This window comes from Salarias fasciatus, chromosome 13 (assembly GCF_902148845.1).
Source record: "Salarias fasciatus chromosome 13, fSalaFa1.1, whole genome shotgun sequence".
In the NCBI taxonomy this organism is placed as follows: Eukaryota; Metazoa; Chordata; class Actinopteri; order Blenniiformes; family Blenniidae; genus Salarias; species Salarias fasciatus.
Window position 1 is genome coordinate 14,698,134 of NC_043757.1, and position 13,107 is coordinate 14,711,240.

The following is a 13,107-nucleotide window of genomic DNA, read 5'->3' on the forward strand; positions in this document are numbered from 1 at the left end:
TGCTTAGAGCATGATGAAAAAAATAATCATGTTTTCACACTATTTTCTTTTGAATTAACTTTGAAACATTTATTGGATAATTTTGAAATATTTGCTGAAAATATCAAATTTTATTCTTTATATTCACATATATGACAGTAAAATCTATGCACTGCTCTTTGCTGAGCCCTCAACTATTTCTTTTTTTATCTTTGACGCTCCTGAAAGTCCTTGAACAACCCGTCTTTTTTTGTTGTTTGTTTTTACTTTATAAGCTCAGTTTTCATGATCTGGCAGTGCACTACTTTTTTCAGGCAGGTCTGGTTTGAAAGAGTCAGACAAAGTTGACTGTACTTTACTGACTGTACTTTGGATGTGACTCTTATCTTCCAGGATGACTCTGCTCTGAAAACGCTGCCTTCACGACGGTATGAGAGCAATGCGCAGGATTCGCTTTGGCAGCATTGTCAAATTGTTCAGGAGACGTAGTTGTAATTGGAGGTTCCCCGTTTGATCTCAGCATGTCACATCCCTGACCGAGCCTCTGTGGACAGATCAAAACACATCAGAGTTAAATGAGGACTATCCAAACAAAGAGGAGGGCTCTGGCATTTGAACTGCGACCTGATCAAATAATACCCAAGAAGCGCGTAGTTACTACAGTTACAACCTGACCTTCTACGGTGCTTTGGCATACTGTTGGAATATAAATTCAGACTTTTCCATTAGATGGAGAGTAGAAACACAAACCTAATGAGCCTGAAGCCTCCCTTTTGGAATTAGAAGTAAACAACCAGGACACACAGAGACTTAGTTTGAGCTAGAATTAAACCACTGCATTATAAGTACATTCACAATGTTATCTGATTTTACAGAAAGAGAATTTGTTTTCAAAGTCGGCATCCTGAATTCAACCCAGTCGAAGTTGTTGGTGTATTCAGCATGAAAAGATGAATGAAGCAACCACCTTTAATCATTCTCACTGCTTTCGCTGACACATGAATGAGCGCAGTGTGTGTATTTCCAGTGTTTCACTGATTGTTTTCTTTACATCAGGGTTTTCATGTGGACTGTTTTCTAGCGTTAGAGCCATGATTTGCTTGCTGAGATGGACGGCTGCCTTCATTTGGACTGTGCTTTCCCTTCCTTGCACTCTTGGAATGGCAGTGAGCGAACAAACAGGTATGCACTCATGGATTTGTCTGCAGCCACACTTTCTCTCCGACAACAACATCAACTAAACCAATAAAACATGACTGATGGTGATAGTGGAGCCTGAGAGCACCATTTGGTATCTTTCTCATTAAGTTGTTGTTGCTATCAAAAGTTTATACACAGCGTCTATGATACAAACAGAAAATAGTTTGAAATGGAAAACTGTTGTTTTCACCACAGATGACAACATTAAAACTTTGAATCAGATGTAGAAGTTATATGTATATGTAGAGGATGAGGATATGAGATTAACAATATGCTTAATATTTTTGAAAAGCTTTCAGTTTCTTGTATTCACTCACCTTGGTGAGACCTGTTTTAAAAGTGAGATTGTTTTGGTAAATGGATGCTTTGATCTAAAAGTGTGGATTCTGAAGAATTTTACAGGACAAAGCTCATCCTGACTTTCCTTTAAAACGCACCTCAATATCTCGTCTCTTTAGGGATGATTTTAAACTTTAAAGACACAATACATTAAATGTAATTAATGGTGTGTTTGTGCATTAGATGGCAGTACTGAGCCAGTGTACTGCTTAGCATTAGCAGCATTTTGGTGGTTTCTTTCGTATTTACCATGGGCTTCGGTCTCTGCTGTGTTTAATGTTCAGTGTGGCATTTTTCTATTTAGACAGAGCATAGACTAAATCCTGGAGTTACACCACTAAACAGACTGTAGCTCGCTGGACAGCTTCCTAGCTTCTGTGGCAATATCTACATTACACTGGAAAACCTGGTTCATGATCTGCTGTGCCGACCTGAAGCTATAATCCCAAAGAGGATCATGATCGTCACATAGTGTGCTTATAAAGGGAATATTTGAATTGCATTAAAAGATGATATTTCGTTGTCTGCCCTGATTTCAATTCCTGTTAAATAAATTTGTCCTTCCAAAATGAGAAGAATTTGTTCGCTTTTCCTTTCACTGCTGTCGGCAAAATTGGTTAAACCATAAATGGACTGTACCCAACAACCTTGATTGTTTCCCCCTCAGATGGCTCATGTCCCTCACTGAGTGTGGAGGAACACAGGTTTTCTGAGGTTTTAGATCGCCCTCTGGATATTACAGGTACGTGCTGAAATAACACTGTGGCTTTGTAAGTCACTCGAAGCTCAAATCAGGTAACACGCTGTCCACTACTTCCAGGATTCGATCTCACGGACAAGTTTCTCGGCAGAAAGGGGACAATCACAGAAGATCTGCCGTCGTATCGATTAGGAAGCAGTCCACTGATTAAACCAACAAAGTAAGTAGCACGTCGGCCATATGCGTTTGTCCTTTGCGTGCATAGTTAAAGCATACTGTGAATTCGCTGCAGCTTCTATTGTCCTCCCCTCATGTTCTGGTTAGAAATTTGCACAGCTGGCAGATATTATAAGGGCGCTTGTGAAATTAGCAAGCAAAAAATCCCGTTATCTCGCTGTCATGTTTAGGATTTCGCCTGACTTCATCTCCTCCTTCTCCTTGTTTTCTGAAGAAGAAAAAAAAATCACTGTAGTCATCTGTCATGAAAGGGTTGAACTGAGGCAACCCACGTGTAACCTGCTCCGAGCAATAGTTTCATTTGCCTTGGCTAATAAGGGCAGGCAGCGAGGTGAGCTGGTAGACAGGGAATAATTTGAACAGAATTAATATATATTGCATTTATTCTGGAAACCTCCTAAGGGCAAAAAGTGGGACATAAAGGAATGAAAAAAAAAAGAAGTCTGAGCACGTATAATAAGACAGGAATATTAAAATAACTACATAAATGACACACTGAAGTGCCATTTACTGAGGACCTTTATTCCCCGGTCAACTCGCAGGGCCATGCTGTGACTTCACAATTCGGAGGTTGATATGATGATATAGTGCCTATTTAATATGATATAATATTTATAACGGCCGGCTGCACTTTTCATTTAATCCCATCAGTTGTATCACAAAAGACCAGCAGCATACATGAGCCTTTAATGATTGCTCAATTCAGACTTTACTTAAAGGCTGTGAACCAAAAAAGAAAAGTTTTTTTTGAGGTGTTCATTGTTTTGTGTCCTGAGGTTGTAACATTGAAAGAGAACACTGTGTCATTCTTCCGGGAGGGAAGGGTATTTTTAGTATTTTTACATGCAACTGTAAATATTTACTGCCAGACTCTCTCTCCCTGGCGAGGTGAAAGAATCTTTGAGCCAGGTTGATTTGTGATCTGCTTCCCCGTTCAGTCAACCAGCTGAAAATACATTTACTTCAGCCCCCTCGCTCAGTCTGGGCCCGTAGTGCAAGAAGATGCTGGCTCTCAGTGACGCTGCTGACACTGTCATTGGTTATAGTGGCAAGACTGCGATCCCTCTCATATCCAATTATCTAAGTACTTTGACAGGTGATACTGCATGTCAGCTGAGGAGGGAAAGCGAGGGCAATTGCACGGAGCGGGAGGCCCCTCTGCCCCTGCCACAGCCACTAAAACATTGCTCACTTTACGCAGGATATTCAGCAAAAGCTGCTTGATTCTCCATATCTGGCTGATGCTCTGCCAACTCTCTGGCACAATACAAATTATGGCGCATTGATCACGTCTGACACCAGCATGGAACAGAGGTGTGGGAGACAAATGACTACACCAAATGCAACATGCATTCATCCATACAGTATTAAAGTATAGTGATGCAGTGGCTCACTGCCATTAGAGGCGTACCTGTTTGATCGTGCTTCCTCTGCATCATACATAACTTATATCTCACACCCCTGTCTGATGTATTTAACAAGTATATGCACAGTATTTGCATTTAAAGAAGGCTGACGCTATCAACATTATGGATTTTCCTACATAGTTATGTACACCAAACTACTGTAAGTTCAGCGAAGTTTGCAGTAGCAGTGATTTCTTTTTTCAGATGTTCCGAGCTTTTATTGCAATCTGCAGTTAAGTAACAGGCTGTTGCACTAGATTATAGTTTATGATGGATGCTGCAATCGTTTCCAGCAAAGGAAAACAAGCAAAAAAAAAAGTTTGAATTCACTCTCTGTTCACTTTCTATTTATGCTTTTATTGTTGTGCTTTGAAAATTGACAATTCAGTGTGTTATTTTTTCGTAATCTTAAGAGGATATTCTCTCTTCTCAATGATTTTCTCATTTAATGTGCCAGAAATTTGTCTTTTTGAAATAAGTATTGTCTTAACTTTTCTCTTTAGCCTCGGAGTGTGGGGTATGCCATCTTGAGACTGACACAACCTCTACTTGAATTGACTACACGTTGATCTACAGTAACTTTTTCCTTTAATGGGTTCAAATGTGATAAATTTGTGCCGATAATCACAGTTTTAAGACTCGCTGCTGTTGCAAAGGATCTTCTCATGTTATCCTCTCTTTGCGCTTATTTACACTGGAATTACAGCAGCACACTGCCTGACACCGCTGCACACATGGACGTTTATTTGTGTCGACTCATTTCTCCATTAAAATATCCCTCCTCCAGATTGTCGGCATGGTTTGATCGTATCACGCTGAGAAACGCAGCTCTTCCTCCACGTTTCATCCGAGAGGCGGAATCATGCTGGGAGCACGTCATAGTCTCTCCTAGCATGAATGATGCATTTAGTGTATAAACTGTCATGCTTGAGTTCACTTTGATCTGCCGGTGGATTGAGTGTCAGTAATAGGGAGGCGAGCCAACTAGGCTAGCATTTGAAGTTTGATTGTTTCCACAGCGGCAATTCGATCGTTTCGAAGAAGCTCGTTTGGAGGAATCCTCCCGGGTCGGGTTTCTTGTGAGCCACACCATCTCAAGACACTTCCGTGAGATCGTCTACCCGGGCTGGTAGTGTCGCCGTGACATTCTGTCAAACCATTGTCCCTGATTATTTAAGGGTTGGTGTCAGCCAAGTAATAACCGCGGTCAAAGTCGTGTTCCAGGAGGGGTGATAGTTTCCAGAAAGTCCATCGTCATTCTCCATAAAAATGGAATTAGTTCTGATTATAAGTCTTGTGTGCCAAAGAGCTACTCTGTGTCTATTGTCTAAAAATGTTACTAAGGAAGATTTATATGATCCTCCTCCTTGATTGTGCCGCTTGAGGAATTTGGATCGAAACCAGGCCCCACTTCTTTACGCAGTACGATCTGACCCTACGGTATACAGTCCTGACATGACGCGCATTGAAGCAGAACTTTATGAATGAATCTATTCCAGGAGGCATTTCCAATTCTTCCAGAGCATGCAACTGTTTGCCAATGCAGATTACTCATATCTGAGTGGGGCTAGTTGGCAGAATCGCTTCCAGTATATTGTAAAAGTTTTGGCAATGCGGCGCCGGCGGAGGAGGAATTGATGCTCATCCTTTACATTCGCTCATTATCACGTACTTAAACGTCAAGAGTAGCTTTTTTTCCAGAGAGTCTGACAAACATCGTTCCAAGGTAAAGACACTAAGCAGAAGGTTTAGCCAGTTATCCACCGAGGGCAGTCAGCACCGGGTCAAGACCTTTGACTCCTCAGAGACAGACTGTGTTTTAAAATGACAGGAGCCTCAGTTAGGGGCCCCTTTAAAGAAGACTCCAACCACAAAGCCCTTAAAAAAAAACAGCATTTCAATGTATTCTGGGGAGCACAGCAGTTATATTCAGTTCTCTTTTATCTTTATGATTTCTTTAAAGTTATTCTTTTATCAAATGCAATACTGTGTTATACTTTAAGTACAAGCACTTATTGTGTGTGCAGCCCGGACATTTTCCGCCGTGATTTCTTTTGAATTTCTCATTTTTATAAATTGCTTTGCCACTTTTGATATTGAACTGCAGCTGAAATAGTCCTTTAGCCCCCGGGCAACAAATGACCTTCCCAGTACTCGGCCTCTCGCAGAAGCATTTGATTTTTCAGGAGCTTTAACTTGGTGTATTTATCATTTTAGTCATGTACCGTTTACACCAAAATCTCAAAGAATTCGAGGGACACAATAGAAGAGGGTATGAAGCTCAGAGAGAATAGGAGATGATATATTGGAGTGAAAACTAATTTCCAACCTGTCTAAGGCGAGTCGCTCTCTCTTCCTCCCCCAGGCTGCGCACTGCCTTCCCAACGACCTTATCATTGCATTATTATTATTTTTGCTGATCTTGATTTATTATGTTTATGCTCTTCCACTTTTGGCTGTTAATTTGAGTCTGGTGTTGGGGTTCAGGAATATTATTTTGAAGGGAACAATGTTTTGTTGCTGTTGTTTTTTTCATTTTTACACGGTGTATGAAATTAAGAAGGGAGTGGGGGGCTGTGGTTGAGAGATGAGCTGGCGAATAAGCTGTAATTCATTTGAGTGTGGGTGCGATGTGAAATATGATATTGTTTTCCTCGCTTATTTTCTATGTTGCCCTTATATTTTGATACTGCTAAAACACATTTTTAGCTGTGCGATCGGACTTTTCAGAGCAGCTAAGGTCATAAACGTTAAACCGTCTCCAGAACAGTGGAACTGCAGCGTACTGTATCGAGGCAAAGTAAACGATTGGCTCCTTCGACATGGGATCAATGTCAATATGCTTTCATTATCTGAATGACAGGGGCGCCTATATAAAATTCATCAGGCTAAATGGAATCAAGTTTGTCAGGTTTATTTACGTGAACGTCCCAGCAGCAGGAGGATACTGAAATGTTTTATTGATCGCCAAATTTGATTGGCTGGTTCATTATTCAGCCTCTGAAAGCTTGGAGCTAGTTTACATACCATATTGAGAAATGATACTGGGTCCTACCGTCTTCAGTTTTTAAGGTATTTTAATAATTAATTTGTTTACCAGGCACGTGGTTGTATCCTGACCATCTACAAAAGAAGAGTGGGAAGATAGTGTTAATGAAATATACATGACGGGAAAGATCGCTTTCTCATTTCAGCTACAAATAGGTAGACTCAGTAAGCTTTGGCCTGTTTTTTTTTTTTTTACATAATTCCCATAATAAGAACAGAAAGGATTGCTATCTTTTTATTTATTTTCTCCAATTAATTTTCTCTCTGTTGCTTGTTTCCAGTGTGACAGGATATTTAAAAACTGCTTATATGGTATTTGTTGTAATTGCTTCTTTGTGAATTGAAGCATTTTTTTGTGAGTGTGTAACAGTTTTTATTTATTTCTTTGTTTTTTTTAATCTCATTTTAGGCTAATATTTCCAAATGGGCTTTCAAGCGAGTACTCCCTTGTTTCCATTTTCCGGGTGAGAAGAACCACAAAGAAAGACCGCTGGTATCTTTGGCAGATTTTCGACGAGTCGGGAGGCAGTCAGGTGAGCTCCACTGCGTGTTACAATGCTGCGTATCCGCTCGCACAATTGCGGTACGCCGCTGTGTGGAGAGGATCCTGATCCCACGCTCTTTCCCCTCCTCCTCAGGTGTCTTTGGTGGTTGATGGCGACAAGAAGGTGGTGGAGTTTTCTTACCAGGGTCAGCTGAAGAACGCTCTCCGCTACACGTTTAAGAGCCGTGACCTACATGCCCTCTTTGATCGCCAGTGGCACAAGCTGAGCATTTCTGTCCAGAGCAACATCGTATCCATTTACATGGACTGCAAGCTAATAGAGAGAAGACTGACTGAAGAGAGGGACGGCGTTGACTCCAGTGGGCGAACGCTCATTACTACGCGAGTGGAGGACGGGCGGCCTGTAGATGTACGTCCCATGCTAACTGCTCCCGTACATGGAAAGGTTTCAGACTCGGGGTGTAATGATTTATCACAGCGTCTTATCAAGTCCTCACTGAAATCTTGTGAACGCTTCTCGCTGTTTGCATGAGGTTTTTTTTTAAAATAGGCCACATTTTTGCCTAATCTGTGTAAATAATCGAAGGTGTCAGACGTGTAAATTATTCACAGAAATGCTTGGTCAGGCCTCTCTTGAAATAGAGATCTTAATCTCCAAATCTGACGTTGTGAAAGTAGCGAAATCATAACAAATCAACAAAGCTTACTGTTCGAGTCAAGAATTTCTGTGTAGGATTTGCATCAAGTAGGATTAACAGCTGGCTTGTATGATACCAAGTGTATGGTAAATGATGTTTGCTAAATAGTAGCTGGAAGTAATTTAGAAAATAGCTTTTTTTTTAAAATGCACAGCTTGTATTTTAAATGTGTGGAGAGTGTCCTCTGGACTGGAGATAGAGCAGATAACAAATGAACAAACTGTGCTACCTTCATCAATTAATTGGACATATTTAATATCTAAGAATGGAACATGATCCACCCATTAATCCTTCATCTTGAAAGCTTCGTCCCACCTGGGGTTGTGGGGGGGATTCTATGAGAAGGCAGGGCAAGCACAATGAGATAGACCGTCACGGACACTCACGCCTATATTACCTACAGGAGAACATGATGTGACAGCAGAAACTGTCATAATGTACCCGGATAAACATGGACATCCTGTCTCCTCCACAGATTGAACTGAAACAACTCCTGATCTACTGCGACCCTTACATGGCAGAAATGGAGAACTGCTGTGAGCTGCTGGAGGTAAAACACTTTAATGTCTTATTAATCGACTGTCGCTTCTCTCACTGTAAAATAAGAGGTGATGAGAAGTGAAAAACCTTAAGGTACAAATGATCTGTTTGAAACAATACAATTTCAAGAGTATACATTGCGTGTGCGGGTGTGTGTGTGTGTGTGTGTGTTCCCATTTGAGTGGCATTCATCTTAGTGATGAGATCAGACCACACGGAGATGTGTCTCCTGATAGAAACTTAATTCCTGCCATCACCATAAAATCGATGCCATCTAACGTTTCACTGATTCCAAATGGAGCACCGACCTCTGACCCCTCACCATTACACGTCCCCATAAGCACAGTCACGTCAGTGTAAAGTTACTCTTGGGGAATTGTCACAACCTTGAGGAGGACTTATTCAGAGTTAGCTAACTTTTGCTACCTTCACTGCGCAGGGACATGAACACTGAATACGGGTTACCTTAGGTGAAGTGTTCTGTGTTTCAGTGGATTCTGCAGAGTTTTTTTTTTTTCTTTTCCCTGCCCTGAAGCAAACAAAACCAAGGAAAGAGTCTAAATGGTGGAATTTCTGTATTGATCTAGTGCGGAGCCCAGAAGACATTTAATGGGACTTCCCCTCCCCTGGTTACAGCCCAGATCCCCCTGATGCTGTCTCAGCCGCTCTCTCCGTCAATTGACAGATGTCACTGTCCGGCCGAAAAGGTACAATCAATTCCACTGAACAAAAGCCCCTAATTGAGTAAGTGTAGTGTCTACTGTATCTGAACCGCACTGATTTTGTCATCAGTTATGGGCGCCGCGACACGTTTACTGTACGTCAAAATGTATTCTGTATGGAAGCCAGCTGAGGATAGCTCAGCCTCCATCTTTTAATGAGCACATTAATGATTCTTTTAAGCAAATGCATGCCATTTATTTGTCGAAAAAGCGGGATCGTTTGTTGAACTGCAGACATTAACATTCGACTAAAATGCAAATTGAGATTCAAAAGCTCGAAGCTTCTCTCGGAAGACGGCAGATGGTGCAGCTCCAAGGTAGCGTCCAATCCTACACACTTTTTGTGAGTGTTTAGGATGTTGCCTGCAAGTCACAGAGAGACCGTTAAATCACCATTCTGAGCTGCCTTACAGACATGGCTCATTTGTGACAAGAAGAAAGGATTCGACAGATCACACACAGCATGCTGAAGCATTAATTTTTTTACATCATATAACTATACAAAAGACGAATATCTTCATGTAAATAGCGTAAATTACTTGATGCTGTTCTCTTCTATCAGTTTAGTTTCTCCCCATTTTTTTAAGGCCTGTATTTTATTACGAGCTCCCATTTCTTTTTAGTGTTTATTAGAAAGAGAAAATGCACTTAAATGAATATGAGAGATAAAATATTCTGTGAATCTGTTGTTGTTGTTGAGCTGCACCATTTCCAGCACCCACGCTGCATTTCACCCACGTCATTATATTTTGCCCTTTGTTGCAACTGACCGTGTTTTTTGTTCCGAAATGATATACCTCACCTGCCGCCGCTGGTTTCCTCCGTGGCCGGCGCGGCTGGTTTTCCAGGACAGCTGCAAGGTCTAAATGTCAAGAAAGACAGCAAGTCCCTGTAGGGCAAATTTATACTTCATTGTTAGAGGAAGGGCAATACATCTCTCCTCTCTCAGCAAGCAAATGTCTATGCTGTAGTGTCTGGCGAAGTTTCATGTTCTTCAGTCAAGGTCTCTTCGAGATGCTACCGTACAATTACTTTCACAAGGTGAGCCTCCACCTCAAATCTCCCAAGAAGCCAGAATTGGGAAATCATAGTTTTGACCAATCACTTGAAAATAGGTGTAGTTTGGAAAAAAAAGTGAAGGATGATTTCACTGCGATAGATCAGCAGACGAGTGGGTTTTTAAATGGTAAACGCCCTCCGTGAAAATTGTGGGTGTTGTATCAGAGTGAAGACAAGAAAAACACGAAGGCAGCACCAAATATCTAGACAGGGAAAAAAAAAAAAAAAAGTGGCATTTTTCCCCAGACAAGTTGCAGTGTCTGGGAGAGCAGATCCTCTTTTTGGCTGTCTGTACAACGCTCAAAAAACCAACAAAAAAAGGAAAATGTGTTTGATTTCAGCCTTTTAGAGGGAAAGAGAGTTGATGGTGCCATATGCCTGGTTTGACCTCAAAGTTTTTGGTCTCAGTCTTCCAATTAAAAACCATTGCATCACATCTGATTATCACAGGGAAGTTTAATAACTAATAGTTTAATTATGGCCTCTTGGGTGAAAAAATATAAATAAAAAAAAGATATAATATTTAAAATCAATCTATTTTATTTTTTTAATCTGTATGTCATATAAAGCTAAAATGATAATAAAATAAAATAAAACAGAATTGGAACAATTCAGTTGATGAACAATCTGTATAAACAACAAATGGATTATTCACAGTTTGAACCAAAAATATCACGAAAAAAAGGATCTTTCCCTTTTGTGTTCTAATTTATTTTGATGCACTTGTATGTATAGTTTTTCCTAATTAATTTTCTAGGGACAAAGCCATTGTTTCGGTTTCAGATGGGGCTGGTTTTTGTCCGTCTGGCCCGAGGTTGAGGTTTTAACACTTCAACTCGCTGTTTTTTTTTTTTTTTTTTTTTCTGTTCAAGCTAATTAACAGCAAATTGAGATTCCCACATTTTTAGCAGGCTAATTAGAGCTTTGCATTGAGCTTGGGGTTTCTCTGAAAACTTTAGAATAATGAGCATCTGTCATTGTTCATATGGATATTGCAATTATGTTGATAAATATGTGAATATTGGCGCTCACGGCTTGAAGTCTTCCAGGCAGCGGCGAACACGGGGATTGAAAAACGCTGTCGTTGTAGGTGACAGCTCTGTTAAAACAAACCTGATTTGACTTCTAATACAGTACTTCATTCAAAATTGTGTGTAACAACAAATTGTCCTAATCAGATTTGTAGACGTGTTATAATTGGCCTGTAATGATCCCTAATTGACCGAGCAGAGATCAGCTCTCAAGCTATAATGTGTGTGTGTGTGTGTGTGTGTGTGTGTGTGTGTGTGTGTGTGTGTGTGTATACACTTAGAGTGTGGCTGTTAGTGATTAATTTTCTTGCTGCTAATTAATATGACGATACTCAGTGAGAAAGCAGGCGTCATGCAAACGGTAGCGTGTATAAAAGGGGGCGTTGCAAGTTGTCAGTGTCTCACGTTTTCATAAATAGGTGTTCCGATACAGGGCAGGTGAGAGAAGTGCTGAGAACATACAGCTTTGTCCATGAATGTGGAGAACATTAAGCAGAACTTAAAGCATCCTTTCATTATTATTATTATGATTATCATGCAGGCCTGTTTTTTTTGCTGTGAGTCAGCGACTCAGACTGTTAACACCTGATATCTAATTTCAGGTCTTCAACAAATCAATACTTGGCCCCTTTTGTTTACTTAGTGAACAATGAAATTCATAACAAATCCTATTATAGGCTTGAACACTGAATCAATGAAGTTCGGCGAGGGGAAAAAAAAAAAAACGTCTCACTCTCAAGACTAAACCCTCTGGGCTTATTCAGCTCCTGTATCAAGTAAAGAATGCTCCACATGACAGACGTCGTGATGACATCTGTGATTTTTTTTATTTAAATAGTAATGCTAGACCAGTTGTTCCACTTTGCTCGAATGGTGTGCTCGAGTATAAATGACAAGTTTTCTATCTGGTGAGGAATCTCTTTTGCTGATAATTTTCTTTGTTTGCTTAAACCGTATTCCATTTTAAAGACAGAGGCGCCGAGGAGTAATTCTCCGGCCGCTCCTTCCTCATGTATTCTTCCCACCTTGTGTTGTGAGAGGTTCAGCTTCTTCACTCTGACCTCATTTCCCTCCTAATCTCCCTGTTCATCTCCTTCATCCCTTATACATGCATAGTGTAATGATTTGTTGAAACTGCTTAACACAAAGTCATTCTCCATGTGGACACGTACCTTATGGAGTTCAAGGTTACTCTCTCACTCAATAAATGTCAAGTAGGAAGGCATTTAAATGACGTGAAATATATCATTTTATAGCACTCTAGTGCTATGTAAATTGACAGTGGCTCTTTTTAATCATTGGCTGAATTGTTTTTGTCATTTGAATTCACTTCAGCCATACCGGCTGGAGTTTTTTTTAACACACTATCCTACAAATAACTAGCTGTTATATTTTGAATTGGTCTTAAATGGTGAGAAGTACATGGGATAATGTGAACCAAATATTCTAATTTCAGTAATCAAATAGTATTTTATTGCGGTACTTGTGCTGCTCACAGCTTTTTCTTTATACAGTTTGAATTCAAACTAAAGATCAGCATTTTGTAGATGATTTATATTCTTTCAGTTGAGAAAATGCCTCCATCATGCATACATCTGTTTACAAATCCAATTCCCTGAATGTAAACTGTTATCTGTGGCTCA

General features: G+C 40.3%; 1 protein-coding gene across 1 annotated transcript in view; it reads left to right on the forward strand.

Annotated features, from left to right (window-relative positions):
- Positions 1 to 1,042: 1,042 nt before the first annotated feature.
- Positions 1,043 to 13,107, forward strand: part of col19a1 (collagen, type XIX, alpha 1) — a 59,858-nt gene continuing 47,793 nt past the window's right edge. Inside the window, exons 1-7 of the mRNA XM_030106568.1 lie at positions 1,043 to 1,161; positions 2,186 to 2,260; positions 2,339 to 2,438; positions 7,319 to 7,442; positions 7,548 to 7,823; positions 8,588 to 8,662; positions 9,240 to 9,359. Coding sequence (XP_029962428.1) covers positions 1,071 to 1,161; positions 2,186 to 2,260; positions 2,339 to 2,438; positions 7,319 to 7,442; positions 7,548 to 7,823; positions 8,588 to 8,662; positions 9,240 to 9,359 — 861 coding nt within the window. The 5' untranslated portion in view covers positions 1,043 to 1,070. The remainder of the gene's footprint in view (positions 1,162 to 2,185; positions 2,261 to 2,338; positions 2,439 to 7,318; positions 7,443 to 7,547; positions 7,824 to 8,587; positions 8,663 to 9,239; positions 9,360 to 13,107) is intronic.